The following is a 15,807-nucleotide window of genomic DNA, read 5'->3' on the forward strand; positions in this document are numbered from 1 at the left end:
GCTCCGGGGCTGCCCCGTACCTTCCCAAAGTGCTCTATCAGGATTTCGACCACGATGTTTTGGAACTTGATGTTCATCATGGCTGCCACGGTGTCCTCCTGTGCTCGCATGAGGGTGGGCCCAAAGATCACCCCCATGTTGGACGGTGACATCAGATTCTCCCGGCTGTGCTCGCAGACGCTGCAGAGGGCAGGGGAAGGAGGAGGGCAGGGGAAGGAGGAACAGAGTTTGGTTTGGTTTGTTTTTTTTCCAAACAGATCTTATTCCAAGGAGAAAAAAACCCAAAACAACAAAAAAACAAAACCCAGGATACACTAAGAATCAGTAATTCAATTTTCTTCATTGTGTTTCAGAATTTGTTTCCCAGCAGTGACAAACGTGGCTCTAGGTCTGACACACACATTTGGCTCGGACAGATGCTGGAGAGAGCAATGTGCTGACAGCATCTTTATTTGATTTCTTCTCACTCCCAGCTCCTCTTTAACTCTGCAATCAAAAGTTATCTGCACAACATATGCACAAAAGGAATAATTTAAATCCTATATCCTTTTTATCCAGAAATGACTTCTGGCTTTAATTGTCCCTCCCTCTGAAGGAAGAGAACGGATTATAGGGAGCACATTATGGTGGTTTCCAATAAATTTCTGAGGGCCTGTTTACAGCCCCTGCTCTCTGAGAGTATTTTATTTTTTAAATCATTTCCTGCTCTGTGTGGAAGGAACCATCAGAAAGAGAAGCATCACTCCATGCAGAAGGTCAGCAAGGATAGTCACCCACTTTGTGCAATCCAAATGGAAATTCCCAAGGGGACTATGGTGGGTAAATTTTTGCAATGTTTGATCTTCCTAAAAGGCTCATTCTGCTGATTCCATTATTCCACTTTCTTTGGTTTTAGAGGAAAACATCTGCTTACTTGACAAGGTGCTGGATGAGGAGTTCTAACATCTCCCTGTTCTTGTCAGGCAGTTTATAGACCAGTGCATGAATGGCTCCCAGCCTGTAATCCAGGTTCTCAGACTCTGGAAAGCAGCAACACAAAGAAGAATTTGTACCCAACACTTTCAAACTAAATACACCAGAGAAATATAAAGCCAAAGGAAACCTGGGGAAGCTGTTCCCTGTGCAGCAAAAGGGAGCAGAGGGAAGTGAGATTTCAAAGAAACAGGATGAATACTGTGAGAAACAATATGAAGTGGAAAGAGGAAGAAACGGAGCTTGAAAAGGAGCACAAGGATGCACTCCAAAAGAGGCTGGGCATGGGCAGGTCCTCCCCTTCACACCCTTGTTCCACACACCTGGCAGCACACAGCTTCCCTCTGGGAGTCAATGAGCCCAGAGAGCTTTGACACTGAACAGCACCTAAAAATATCCTACAGGGAATAAACCTGAGTCCCTGACCCAAAGAGGTCACCCTTAGAAGAATAAATAATCAGGAAACAATAAAATACTCTGTGTGAAAAGAATAGTGTCTGGGTGGCTGGGAAGATCAATGGTGCAAGTTTCTGAGGGAGGGCAGGGAAGGGATAAATGTCCTGCCCACACCCAGCCATCATGGGCTTAACCTGCTCTGAAACTAATAAATCCTCACCTTGACCACCTTCAGCAAGAGGTGGAACATTTCCCTTTCCAAGAAAAATGGGTGTTATTCATTCTCCAGATGGACACATGAAGAAGTGGGCATCCCTCCCAGCCTCCCTGTGACTTCTGGAGGCACAGTGGGATGAGGGATGCTCTAATCCCACCCATTTCCAAATGCCAGGACTCCCATGCTGTGGGTGATGACCCTCATCATGTTCTCTGCATGCCTGTCTCCCTCACAGGGCACTGGCTCACAGCTGCCCCAGCTTATCTGCAGTGGCCACAACGAGGTGACAGCCACAGAGCAGCTTCTTGGCTGACCTCTGTTAGTCCCAACTGTGACTCAATCCCAACAGCTACAGCAGAGAAATGCCTTCCATGGACTGTTTTCAACATCCCAGGACAAATTTCACAACCTAAAGGGAATACCTACTTATCTGGGGGGCAACAGCACATCCCATTCCCTCACAGTTTTAAAATAAATATATCAATACTAGAGGGAAACAATTATTGTGGCAGACTTGTGCTGCTTTCAAGTGAGTGACGTCCTCTGGCTCTCCAGACCCCCTGAGACCACAGACGCTGTCTGAGGGAAGGAGCAAAGGAGGGAAGGAAACTCCAGCACCACATCCCCTGCACAGAAAAGCACTTGGAGAAGAGAGCACTGCTCTCTCTACAGCTGAAGCAGTGGGGCACCACAGAGCTGGGCTGGCAGAGCTCTGCCAAGTGATTTTGATGGACCCTGGCTGGGGAGAGCAGGGCCAGGGACCATCAGTGGGGAAGCTGTGGGACTTACTGGCAGCCAGGACCAGCTCTTTGTGGAGCTTGTAGGTCATGACAGGTTCAGACAGGTTCCTGCAACAACCAGAAAGAAAACTCAGCTCTGCAGGGCATTGTCACCCACTTGTGACCCATCTTGGACCAATGGGCAAACAGGCTCATCCCTCAGTGCCACTGAGTCCCAGTGACATTTCCCTCTGCAGTCAATATCTGTGAAAGAGCCCTCCCCATAGGACTGAGGGATTCTGCAACATCCATATTTATCATCCTTCTTCCCAAAGCCTTTGTCACTTTGCCCTTTTCAACAGCCAGATGTGAATATCTGGCAGCTCATTTCAGCTCTCATCTGGTCAGCCCCAGTCCCCTTTGCCTCCTTGGGGCAGGTATGACCTGCAGTGCTACCTGAGATAGAACTTCAGTGAGCTGGTAATGGTCTTGATGTCCCAATCTCCACTCTGGAGATCCACATCCCCAGGGCATTTTGGATCTGGAAGGAGAATGAAAATGTTTTAGAATAAAGTTCATTTAGAGGTTACTAACAAACAGTCTGCTTGGGCTGGGGGATTCCCCTTGAGACACGTGAAGCCACAGCAGCACACACAGAGAGCTCCTAATTTTCATGGTTGGGAAAAGCAGAAAAACAGCACCAGTGTCAGGGTTTTGGAGAGGCTGAGAGCGGTGCTAATGAGGACAAAGAGGGAAGCACAAGGTAAAATTTAAGCAGTGCTGAGAAGCCACTGAGAGCATATTCTCTACTGTTTATTTTTTTCCCAAGTTTGGCAGAAACAACGAATTTCAACAGGTCCAAGACAAGCTTTCTGACATCCAAAGTAATCTGAATGCCAGCTCAAATCTCTCATTTGCAGCTACTCCCCTGAAGGCTGTACTGGAAGCATTCCCTCTTGCTGCACAGAGAGGAGGGAGCTGAAGGAAGGCCCAGCAGCATGGAAAGACAATTTGCTCCTGCCTCCCCCCCAACAAACCACATCACGTCTGTGGCGCCGTGAAGTGAAGGATGTAGTGGTAGGATGGGGGGAAGCTGGACTACAGAAATAAACAGCAGGATTTATTTTTGAAAATAAATAGGACTAGAGACTTTAAAAAAAAATAATTATCTCCTTTGAGTGGTTAAAGATGAAATCCTGCTGTAGCAATTATTTCTGTGGTGTTGGACTTTCCATTATGCTTTCATACGCAGTGGCGTGGCAAGTGGTTACCCAGACCCATGCAGATAAACAAAACAAAAAGCCACTCACTGGTGGGATTCAGAGGAGAAAACCACAGAGCTGCTCACAGGGAGGGTGAGAATCAAGCAGCAATAGAACCTGAGGCTTAGCAATGAGTCATGGGCCAGCAGAGCTGGGCAGATGCCCGAAGTCATGGCTCTGTGAGAACTAGGCATAGCCAGACATCAGAACAAACCAAGGTTTTAATAAACAACATCCAGAGTAGAAGCAATAGGAAACAGCCAAAGCCTTGAATGCTGCATTAATATCAGATGTCTGAGCTGGCATGAGCCCGAGGCACGCAGGCAGAGAGGTGAACTCAATCCCTGCCCTGTGCTCCAGCCCCAGGCAGGGCTGGGGAGAAAGGTTTGGCCTTGGTAGGTGGGGATCAACCCCGGAGGTTCCCTGACAGGCTCACAGGTGAGGTGAGGGTACGATGGCCTCAGCCAGGGCCCAGCCCAGAAGGGCCTGTCTTGGCACAAAGCAGTGCTGCTGAGCCCCACAACCTGCCAAGACTGTAAACACTTCCCCAGTTGCCAAGTCTGTATGACAGACAGATCCAGCCACAGGAAGGCTCACGGCAGGAATGCATCCATTGACTTCTTAACATACATTGGCTTCTTATGGTACACACTGCACACAGGGAGGTGTCCTCATCCTTCCAAAGAAAAACCTTACACCAGGCTGGAGGGCTCCCTGCAAAGGCCACCTTCCCAGTTCAGCTCATCGTGTCATCCCAGGAGAGAAGGGGAAGATGAGCCTCAGAGGGGTCACAGGGACCAAAACCCATGCTGGACATTTCTCATTGTGGAACCCAATCCTTTCTGTCCCTCACAAACAATTCAAGAACAGGACAGTGTAGTTGAACAGAATAATCAATTCTTACCAAAAAAGGCATTCAGTAACTTCTGCACCTGGATATTGCTGCCAACAGTCCGGTACACGCCCTCCGTAGTGATTCCTAAGAGGACACAGCCAAGAGCGTTAGCCGAGGTTTCCCGCTGGTGATCCACAAGCCCCATCTAGTGGAAATGTTCTCCTGCTGCTGGGCTCTGTCCCACACTCTGGGTTCTGTCCCATATCCTGGGCTCTGTCCCACACCCCGGGTTCTGTCCCATATCCCTGGTCTTGTCCCACACCCCGGTTCTGTCCCATATCCCAAACCCTATCCCACTCCCCGGGCCCTGCAGGCAGGGGCTCTGCTCACCCCAGCAGCCAAGGCCACCAGCACCACCATGGTCACCATGTCACGGCCAGGTGAGCACAGCCAGGGTGTGGGACACACCAGTCCACGCACCCCATTTCTGTGGGGTGCTGCTTTATCACGGATTTACTCAATCCCCCAAAGAAGACAAAAACATTGAAGCAGAATCTGAAAACACTGGCCAGAGCAGGGACAGGCAGAATCACTCTCTCTCCTAGCTCTGCCAGCAGGGTCTTTGTGCCCCTGCTGCTCCCCACTCCAGGGGGCCTTGGCTGCCACAGCCCCAGCAGCCCCAACCCCACATTTGGAGATGAATCCAGGTCCCCATCCCACACTGGTGATGTTCACTGGTGCAGGCTGGATGATATGTGACAGCCCAGAGGATGAGCTGCCACCCTTCCACCTGTTTCTGCTGCTTCACAGACTGGGGCTGAAGCAGCCTGCAGCCACCCCTGCTGCCAGAGCTGCTCTCCTGCCCAACACTGGGTGTGCTCCAGGCCAAAACTGAGAAAACCATGAGTGAAAATAGCATAAAGGTGGAAGTTCAACCCCAATGGCCTTGGTTCAGCATTCTGGGATTTCTGCTCCCAAAGAACATGCATTTAACTGAAGAACACACATTCTTCAGCTGAAAGCTGCAGTCCTGTGCCAGTGATTAACCCTGTACTGCAGGAACCACAGTGTGACTTGAGGCCATGGGAAGCACGGCCAGGCTGGGTGAGCTCCTCACCTTTGGTCTCCACTGCATTGATGCACTTCCGAACAAACTTGAAGCCCACCTCGTTCAGCTCCACTGTTTTGGACAAGGAAGCTCTGTTAGCTGCCTGAGCACTCCTGGAGACCCCTGGGACCCCCCAGCTCCAGACCCACCCCCAGCCTTTCCTGGTACCCAGAGCTGCAGTGACCCAGCACAGAGTGCTCACACCTGCACCCACACCCCCTCAGGAAACACCAGTGTTCTGGACACCCTGACAAGGAGTTATTAGTTCCACATGTTCTCCCATTTTTCCTCAAATTTATTTTGAGTTGCAGCACTCTGTGTTTAATAATAAGGTATTTAATAATAATAATAATAGTGTCAATTATTTGGATTGTGTCTGATAAAGACTTAAATAATACTCTCCAGAGAAAAATCTGTAGTTAAAGTTACTCCTCATAATGGGAGTGTGTAATTTCTGCTTATCTACATCACTAGGATTAAAAACCAAAACCAATCCAGCTTGATGTGCTGAGGAAAACTGAGCACAGGGCTTCCTCCACTGAGCTGGGCAATCCTATGGGATCCCTGCATTTTCAGCAGGTTGTTTATACTGATTCTGTCTGCTCTGAGCAACAGCAACACCAAACTCAGACATCTCTTAGCCCTGCCCCAGGAATAAGCATAGGCCCACCTGGTGCTTGATACTGGGGGCTATGATACCACTGGAATTCATACCAGCTTTAATCTATGACAAATAGAGAATGCTTATTCAGTGGAACCCTAATTCACATTCCTCCCAGCGTGTGATGTGAACACAGCCACACAGCAGGTTTGTGCTCATGCTTCTGGGAATGCTCCCCCTGTGCTCAGTAGAGCCAGCTAGTTACAGTGCTGATGAAGTGAGCTCTGAGCCAGAATGCAGGGTTCAGACAGCTTAACAGAGCCTTAGAGGGGTTCCAGGGCTCTGCAGGGTGTCTCAGTGCTCCAGGGCTCTGCGGGATACACCTCACTGTTGAGAGGGGGGACACAGGACATGGTGGTGAGTGGGAGATCCAGGGAACTCAATGCCACCTCTATTGCCCCATTACAACCTTTGTTAAGGGACACATCCTCAGAATCTCTCACTGGGGTTTGGATGTGCAAACTGAACCTCACATCCCACTACTCCTGGCTAAATAAAAACTGCTCACTGCAGTTCTGTGCAACTCGTTCTCATCTGGGCTCAGTGCCAGGCACTGTGGTGGAAGAACAGAAGTGACACTGCTGTCACGGAGCGGGGACAGTGCTACTCAGCAGGATTTGAGGATAAGTGTATCTGCAAGGCAAATTCTGCCTGGCCTCGAGGCTGTGAGAGCCCAAAGAACAGCAACAGAAGTGACTCACTTTCTTCCTGCTTCGTGATGGGACTGTGATAAATCTGAAAAAAGGGCGGGAATGGGGGAGGGAGAAGCAAAAACATCATCAGCATGATTTGGCATTTATTTCTAATAGAAAATGCAGCATTCCATAAATCACCCCCAGATTACCCAGAGACAATCAGGGCCAAAAAGACAACGTCCCACAGAAATCTTATTTTATAATTAGACAAGAACCCAGTATCTCCACAATCAAGGAGTTTCTGCTGCCTCCCTGTATTTCAGTGGGACACCTATTGCTAGGGGAATTCTCTGTTCTGTAGGCAAACCACAGGGCACTGAGCTCTGCTCAGACTGAAGGAAGGGGACACCAGTAGGCACAGAAAGGTGGGAGAACAGGGGTGCAGGATGGGCAGTGACAACTTTGAAGGTGGCTAAGAACGGGGACAGACAAAACATCATCTCCAGCAGGTAGTGAGGAGCAGGAGTGAACCAGCCCCGGAAAGGCTGGGGTCTGGAACAGCAGGGAACACCCCGAGATTTCGGAGGGAAACCCAAAATCCCCAGTGGGAGCTGAGGGAACGGCAGGGAGCCCATGGTGATGGTGCAGCAGTGATCCCGAGCAGCAGCCGCCGGCAGAGGACACTGCTGGGCAGCACATTCCAGCTGGGAAGGGCTCCAGGAACACTCACCGGCTCCTTCCCGTCCATGGCCTCCATCCACAGCCTTCGGTTGGCTTCTGACAGCGCCTGCAGCGTGATGGTTCCGGACCTGTGTGGAATTCCCCCAGGAGCAGGCAGGGAAAGGAAGAAAAGTTGGTTTTAATAGACAGCAAAGAGGGATTTGCTACAGGCCTGTGGGGTTTGAGGCTACCAGACACGAAGCTTCTCACCTTTCATTAGTTTCAATGTCAAAACAAAACCTTTTGTCTATGGAGTCAGTCTTTCTCCTTACGCAGGATTTCAGGGTCAGGTCCAAGGTGCCCTAGGAGAGAACAGGAAAGCCAAGGTGAGAGGACAGAAATATGGGAGAGTTTGGGCTCCTCAGGCCCCTCAGCTGCAGCCCAGCACAGCACTGCCCATGGCTCCTGTCCTGACATTCCAATGGCATTGGCACCAGGACACAGGTGGTCCTCCCACCATCATCACAGGCAGATGAGGCTCTGAGTTCCAGGCTTGCTCTCAGCCAAAGAATGTTCTGGACTCAACAGCACTACCCCACACAGCGGCACTCTGCCCCTGCAGTACTGGAGCACTGCTTCAACCAACCCAGTGAGGCACTCCCTGTCTCTGAGGCCAGGACCACGCTCACCCATGCTCTGACACAGCTGGGTTCTAATTTTTACCAGGGCTGGTCATCAGTACCAGTTACCCACACAAACAATGAACCAAATGGCTTTACACAAACACTGTGTGGCAAAGGGAGGTACATTTCCTCACCCCAGACAAAGCAGACATACTCTGGAAAGGCTCAGCTCTGGCCCTGGGTGTTTGTGTCCCTGCACTCCACAGCAGAGTTAATTCATAATTTGATTGTGGGTTTGTGGCCAGCTGTGACCTGATGGTGCAGGTTACCAGTATTTGGGAAAGCACTAAGTTTTCCCAGCCCCTACCAGCAGTAATGGGCCTTACTAGACCTGCTTAAGGCATAAATGACAACAAATCTCTCCATACAATAGTTTGGATATTTCTTTGCCCAGCTCTCTGCCAAGGGGTTGCAAAATATCTATTTTATTTTCCTGCTGGAGTGTGCAGAGCCCTGCCAAAAGCAGAGCATGAGCTCACACACTGGAGCACACACGCCTGCCTGGGAAGGCCCCGGGGACCACTCTATGGCAGAGGAGGGCGGGGGACTCAGCTGGAGGCACTGGCTGAGCTCCATCCTCCCACCCCTCCCCTGTCACGAGGAGGGAGTGAGGGAACTCCCAGGCTTTGGTAAGCCAAAGCACTTTGTGAAAGAAGTAGTTACCCAAATTGCTGCCTTAGTGCAGTTTGGAGCTGCACTGTTGCCCTCTCCTCTCCCCACACTGTCCCAGTCCCACAGAACCAGCACTGAGAGCAGAAATCAAACCACAAACCAGTGCTGTGAGCACACAGTGCTGTGAGGAAATGCTGCATTTGGGAACAGGAACTCCTGTAGTAACTTGAATCATTCAGGCCCTTCAGTGGCTGCCACAGTTCTTGTGGCTTCCAGCCCCTGTGAACGGGGAAGGCTCAACATCAGCTGGTCCAGAGAAGCACAAGTTTCACTCCAGACTGAACTCATGGGCCAGCACTGTCTGGTATCTCTCATGTCACACGACCCACGTCTGCTGCCAAATCCTGCAGGGCCTGGGCTCCCAGGGACACACTGGAGTGAGACCTCTCCTCATGGGGGTGCCTCTTCCAGGTGACACAAAACTGCCCTGTGTGGGCAGGGAGGGGACAGAGCCCACCCCTCTGCTCTGTGGCACCTGTAGGGTTGGCTGTCACAGGAAGGGAGGCCATACATGGGTAGAAGGTGGGCCCAGTGGTTGGGCCAATGTTTGCAGACATCCAACTCACCTGCTTAGCTCCAGGCTTCTGGTCTATGGGTGTCATCCGTAAGGTTTTGGCCTCTTTTTCATACTGGCAGTAATACTTCACCCAAGAGATGCCCAGAGCCCCTGCAGAACATAGGAGAGGCTGGAATCAGGGACAGGGCTGTAGCTGGGTGCAGCCAGCAGGGCATGGTCAGTGCTGCCCACATAGCCTCCCTTCTCTGGGGATGGACACTGACAGCCCCTGGGGACATCAAGCTTGCAGGTGTCTCCATGGGCAAGAGTCAGGAGGAGAAGAGGAGGAGGAAGAGAGAAAGGGGAGGAGATGAAGAGAGAAGCAAGGAGAGGAGAAATAGGAGGAGGGGAGGGGGAGAGGAGCACAGGACAGCAGCTGCCTCCAGCACCCTCCCAACTCACAGCTGGTGAAAGGGCGTTTGTGGGACTCCGACCACAAGCCAGGCTGGTTTGGCCAAGCCCAGCCAAGACCTACACTGGCAGGATCCTACATGTCCTGAATGTCTGTTTCACAAACCCCACAACTTTTTCCTGTGGGTGAAAACTCAATAATGAAGACAACAGCAGCTTTGAAACACTCTGAAGTTCCTATTTCCAGATTCATAGTCACTTTCCTCTGTTCTGTTTTCTTACCTGAACCCCTTTATAGGAAATAATCCAACCGGTGTTTTTTCTATAATTTGTTTTTAAGTTGCAGTTGTCAGGAAGAGCAACTTTTCATACTTGATTTATAGGGAAGCATAAACAGAGGCAGAAAATAGCCACTGGCCTGCAGGAACATGCCACATTTAGGATCTAAAATTACTGAGTGTGCTTTTTTTTAAAACCAAGATAAACAGACATAAAAATATATGTATAAATAGATTTCTACGTAGGATTAAGAATGAATGCTTACAAAGTTGTCTGTAGCCCCAGAAGTCCCAGTTTTGCACAGACTTATGTCCTCTGAGCATTCCTGCTGCATGGCCATGGAGAGCTGCAGCTAGGTTTTGGAAAAGGCTGCATTTGGTCTGATTTTATTCTGCTCAGAATTACAAGTTTTTCTCTCAGCAGTTTAACTCAGCACCGGTTCCACCTTGGCTGTGCTCAGCTGCTCACAGAGGCTGCCAGAGGGAGGCTGGGCAGGACACCAGATTCATCCTGGTAAAACACAGCCAAGGCAGAGCCTGCCAGAGCTCCAGGCTCTGGAGTCATAAATCCCATCTCATCAGAGTGCAGGGCAATTAGCCTGTGCTGTCACAGATATGTCACTTGGACAGAGCTCTGTGCCACTGCTGACAAGGCTGCCAGCTGAGGCTGCCAGTGCTTCCCCAGGCACTGCAGGCAGTGACACCCCAGGCACCTCAGGCAGTGGCAGAAGGAGACACCCTGGGCATGCTGTGCCTGGCAGTGGTGAAACCCAGTGCAGCAGGGGGTTATGTCAGGGCAGCCCCATGACCTGCTGCACCCAGCTGCATCCCAGAGCCATTACATTTCTCCTGAGTGTACAGGTAGCCCTCGATGGTGGGCTGCCCAGGCAGCTTGCAGGTTAGGGGTGCTTCCTTCATCCTCTTCTTCAGATCTTCCAGCTCCTCCCGTGTGCTGGAAAAGTGATTCCTTGTCTGGGAACAGAAAACAAACAGAAGCATATTTGAACATGAGCAAAAAGTGAGCTGCAGGTTATTTATTCCTAGATAAATCTGAGGTGCTGTAGCAGAAATGAATCCATACCCAAGGTACAAAACACGGAAACCACTCCACAAATCCACATGGAAAGTGGCTATAAGAACCACTGAGTTCTAAGGGATGATTGAAGAGACACATCATGTGCAGAGATGGTGCTGAGTAACACAGCTGGGAGGCCACTTGTTCCCTTAATTAGGGAACTTCAGCACATTTCAAGGCTGACTGGAGGAGAGGAGCTCCCGTTCACACCATTGCTCAGGTAACAGGTGTATTCTCCTCCCAAAGGTGTTGATCATACTACAGTGCTTAGCATGAAAGAGTCACATCAACAAGGGGTACAAAATCCAGGCATTTTGACAGAATACTACTTGGACCAATTAACGAGCCAGCAGCAAAACCATCTTGGCTCAGATTTATGGCTGTTGTTCCATAGAAATGAAGGCCAGTCAGGAAAGACTGAAGATAAAGGAAACAGGACTCAGATATTCTACCCCATGAGCACACTTGGCCAGCAGAGGAGCTTACCAAAGCACGCAGCAAGCCTGCAAGAAGCCAGTACCACTAACAGCAAGGTTAGAGGCCTTCCTAGAGTACAATTTCAATCTCTTGATTGAAAGAAAATATCAGGCTTCTTTATGCACAGGTTAAATGATGCAACTGCAGTAGCCCCTTTCAGAGAAAACAATTTCATAGACCTGTGAACTGCCCCATGAAGACAGGGGAAAACCGATGTGAACTGAGAAGGAAATAACTGTATCTGCAACAATGCAAACATGGCCAGACTGCTTGGGTGGAAAGACCTTGCCATCAGAGGTGTGTAAATACAAATGAGAACAGAAGTCACACACAAAAGTCCTTCAGCTGGGCAGGGACTCACGTTCTGCAGGCTGAGCTGGAGCTGCTGCTTGTATGGGAGGAAATCCTGGGTCAGCTCCACTGTCAGGTTGTTGTAAGTGAAGAGGCTGTGGAGAAATGCCAGCACCTGCAATGGAGGGAAAGGACACACTGAACTTCTGTATTTATAATGGAAGGAAGATGGACAGAGTGTGGGGTTTCAGAAATTACATATGCAATCATTTTTTCTTCACAACTTTGGAAATGCCAGCCTTGGTATGGCTTATCCACCACAGTGTCCCTAAAGCCCAAGCTACCACCCACACATCTGTCTGAATAAAACACTCAGAATGAAAGACCCTGCAGGGAGACCCAGAGCAGATCTGCAGAGATCATCCCCAAGATCCCACACCCCCCTGCAGCTGGCACTGGGGCAGAGCCACCATCCAGGGCAGGGTCCCTGCACTCAGCCAGTCTGGGACCCTGCAGGCCAGGCTGGGACAGGTGAGCAGGGCAGGTAACACCTCTGTCCCTCTGCAGACAGACAGCTCTTACCAAACCCAGGGGGGCCAAGTTAAGTCATAACAAGACCTGTAGCTCTGTACAGTGTCCAACCTGTTCCTAAGGATCCACAGACAGCCAGAAGAAACAGGACTGGTGCTTCACAGTGCTCCTGCCCCACAGGACCTAATCCAACATGGCCACTCATCCCCTGCCAGCACATCTGAGCATCAACCAATGAGACTGAGAGAAAAGGAAGCTCCTACCGGCTCCACAATACTGAATTTCTTGCTTTCTTGTACTTCCTGGATCTGGTACACATACTCAAGGGAGGACTCAAAGAAATTGTGTCGCTCTTTGTCCACCTGAAGGTCGGCCTAGAAGAAGGAGGGAAAGGTGGAAAAAGAAAATATATCACATGTAGTTTGAAAATATTTGACTCACTTTTGTCTGTCAGTCCACACATAGTTCTGTCCTCACTGAACACTTGCCTGGTGTCCAGCCCAGCTGTGAGCTGGAACATTGGATATTCTTTTAAGTCTGCCCAGTTCTGGCTCCCTTTCATTCAAGAATTCAAAACCTCTTCTCACTCTGCAAGGAAAAGGCTTTCCCAAAGTTTTTTTACACCTCTTCTCCTGACAAGGACACCATCACCACCCTCTTGCCTGACTCCATCTGTGTCCCAGAACCAGCAGCTCTGGAGCTGCAGCAGTGGCAGGAGCATACAATGAGCTCACACACAGTCTGCCTTCCAGAGATGCTCGTAGGTTGATGTGACAACTGGTCTGACAGATCTGACCAGATCCAGCTGCTCTGGTGTGGGCTGGAGCTGCTGGCTTTCCTTCCTTGCTGCCACATGCCTGCAGCAGCACCAGCTGGAAGGAACCCCCTGCTCTGCCTGCCCCCACAGCCACCCAAAAGCACCAGCAGCAAGGCAGGACACCAGGCCAGCAAAAGGAATAATAACTGGTTACTTTTCAGCCAGAGCACTTCCCCAGGTGAAAGGGTGGCCAGTCCCCAGCTGTGCCAGTGCCACTGGTCACTGCCCTTCACCATCAAGGTGACAACAAGCAATGACAATGTCTGAAGCCACTACCAGCATCCAACAGACACAGGAGAACTATGAGCTTGATTTCCCCGGACTCACAGAGAACCAGGCTTTGGGTAGATTTAATTGATTATCAATTTCAACTGGTTACTTGAGGAGATGATTCCTCTCCCTTTTTTTAAGATCTAGAGCAGTTGGTGCTGTTGCTTCTGTACCTAAGTCGGAGAAAAATTCCATACACACCTCCTGTAACTGAGATTCCTTCTTTTTGGAAGACAAATGCAAGTGGCGATCCAGCATAGAGTAAAACTTCTCACCATCCTTCTCAAACTTTTTCTTTCTTTCCTGTAGATGCAAAGAGGTTGAAGCAGAACCAGTTATTGGCATTTTCCAGATAAGAACATGCATCAACACCGAGATTCTTTGTGCAATTCTGTATTCCCACGGACAAATTTTAGTCAACCCAGCCAGAGAACAGAAGGCCACTTCTCATTTGCTCTGATTTCACAGCCCCTTGCCTACCTTGGATGCAATTACACCTCAAGACCCAGTCCAGCAATACTCTGTGGCACAAGAAGTATTTTTTCATGCCAACATCATGGCAAAAGCCCCACTCTCAATCTCTTCAATATCCAGTAAACTGAAGATGTGCTCATACATCAAAAACCTGTTCACCATCTCCTGACATGCTGTTCACACAGCCCAGAAACAACTGGGCAAACACTGCAATGTCAGGGACACAGCAAGGTCAATAAAAGGTTCATTAGATTGTGGCAACTTTCTGTTCTAAAGAGTTTATCATTTGTCTCTGAGAGTAGCAGAAGGAAAGCAGAAGCCTGGCAGGCAGGAAATCCTCATCTGCCCTCAGCTGTGCTGGAAAGAGAGCACAAATGAACAAGAGCAGCAAACAGAGACACTCAAGAAGGAACCCCTGAGAGCAGGCAGGGATCAGCAGGACTGAGCACCAGGCTCTTGGCTCCTGCCTGCACTGACTGTGACATTGGCAATCACAAAACAACCAGAGCAGGGGCCAGGTTGACAAATACCCACTTCAGATGATATCTGACATATCAGGGATTCCTGGGAGGCAACTAAATTACTGAAATCAGGAAATTCCAGCCTGGTAGCAGCCTCAGTGCCAGGTCCAAGCAGTTGAGAGCTGGTGTACACACAGTGCAGGTATGTATGGGATGCCCAGATCTTCTGTCTGGCTTTTGAAAACTCAAGAAAGTGGAAAGCAGTTCCACCTTCCTGGGGACTTGCTGCTATATTTCAAAAATCTTATCTCCTGCAAGCCCTGAAATCCTGTTCTCTTGCCCCCACTCAGAAATGCAAGGATAAGCAAGTATACACCAGTACCACCACAATCCAGAGCAGATGGGCTCTGCCAGACTGCTGGGTATTAGGAACTTTCCTCATGAATTCAGTAGTGACCACAGCTTCCCCTGCCTGAAGTTTTGCTTCCCCGTTCCAGTTGCACAGACTATTCCATCTGTCCATCAGGATGCCCTACAGCAGGATGCCTGGGGGCTCCCAAAACCCCTGGGCTCAGCACAGGTGGCTCCCAGCAATAGTAACAAGCCTTTCTACCAGCTGCCTTCCAGGGAAGAGGATTCTCTCCCCACAAGAGTCCTGCCATGGCTGTAGTGAAAGCACAATTACCATGAGGAAGTGGCACCAACCCCTCTTTATGTGGAAGTGTCTGGAGCAGGGCAGGCTTAGCCCAGCAAAGCTTTTCACCTCATCAATTACATACCCTGCCATGCAGACCCTGGAATTCCAGGACACCTGAAGGGAAGTGCATCCTCTGGAATCACCCCCTGCAATATCAGGTACTGTGACTCCGTGTTAGCAGCCTCACACATCAGAACAGAGAGATCTACATCAAATCCAGAGGAAGAGAGAGGGTGAATCCTAATTTAAGCAGTGCAGCAACTGCGGGGCTGAGGCCAGGAAGGACGATGAAAACAAACCACCACCCTCGTGACTAAGGCCCTGATCAGCAAACCCAAACCCAGAGCAGCGAAAGCGTTTGTGGAGCAGCAGTTCCTGTGTCTGTAAGGTCAAACTCCCGGGCTGCCTGTGCCATTAATGCCCTGTCTAATGCAGCCAGGAATTTGCCTTGTTTCCATTTCCTCAATGAGAGCCTCCAAGCCCCAAGGCCACAGAAGGGAAGCAGAGCTGTGGGGCTGCAGGCACAGCGCTCCTGTGGCCACCTCCTCACGTCCTGAGATAGAAAAGCAGGTGCTGCCATGGAAAGGTAGCTGCAAACCCAACCAAGAGCTCCACTGTCCCCAGCAAGGTGGCGTGCAGAGGTGGTGGTGGCAGCACAGGGATGGTGGCATCCCTGTTCCTCAGCAGAGCTGCAGGTGAGCAGCAGCAA

General features: G+C 50.1%; 1 protein-coding gene across 3 annotated transcripts in view; it reads right to left on the reverse strand.

Annotated features, from left to right (window-relative positions):
* Positions 1-15,807, reverse strand: part of OPHN1 (oligophrenin 1) — a 50,233-nt gene that overhangs the window by 10,058 nt on the left and 24,368 nt on the right. For all 3 annotated transcript variants that reach the window (XM_059859013.1, XM_059859012.1, XM_059859014.1), the window contains exons 5-18: positions 13,668-13,769; positions 12,643-12,753; positions 11,919-12,023; positions 10,848-10,977; positions 9,387-9,487; positions 7,736-7,827; positions 7,536-7,614; positions 6,872-6,905; positions 5,519-5,581; positions 4,471-4,545; positions 2,761-2,845; positions 2,375-2,433; positions 914-1,019; positions 21-180 (exon numbers count right to left, since the gene is read on the reverse strand). In XM_059859013.1, coding sequence (XP_059714996.1) covers positions 21-180; positions 914-1,019; positions 2,375-2,433; positions 2,761-2,845; positions 4,471-4,545; positions 5,519-5,581; positions 6,872-6,905; positions 7,536-7,614; positions 7,736-7,827; positions 9,387-9,487; positions 10,848-10,977; positions 11,919-12,023; positions 12,643-12,753; positions 13,668-13,769 — 1,302 coding nt within the window. The remainder of the gene's footprint in view (positions 1-20; positions 181-913; positions 1,020-2,374; positions 2,434-2,760; positions 2,846-4,470; positions 4,546-5,518; positions 5,582-6,871; positions 6,906-7,535; positions 7,615-7,735; positions 7,828-9,386; positions 9,488-10,847; positions 10,978-11,918; positions 12,024-12,642; positions 12,754-13,667; positions 13,770-15,807) is intronic.

The sequence above is a fragment of the Haemorhous mexicanus genome, chromosome 14 (genome assembly GCF_027477595.1).
Source record: "Haemorhous mexicanus isolate bHaeMex1 chromosome 14, bHaeMex1.pri, whole genome shotgun sequence".
Lineage (NCBI taxonomy): Eukaryota > Metazoa > Chordata > Aves > Passeriformes > Fringillidae > Haemorhous > Haemorhous mexicanus.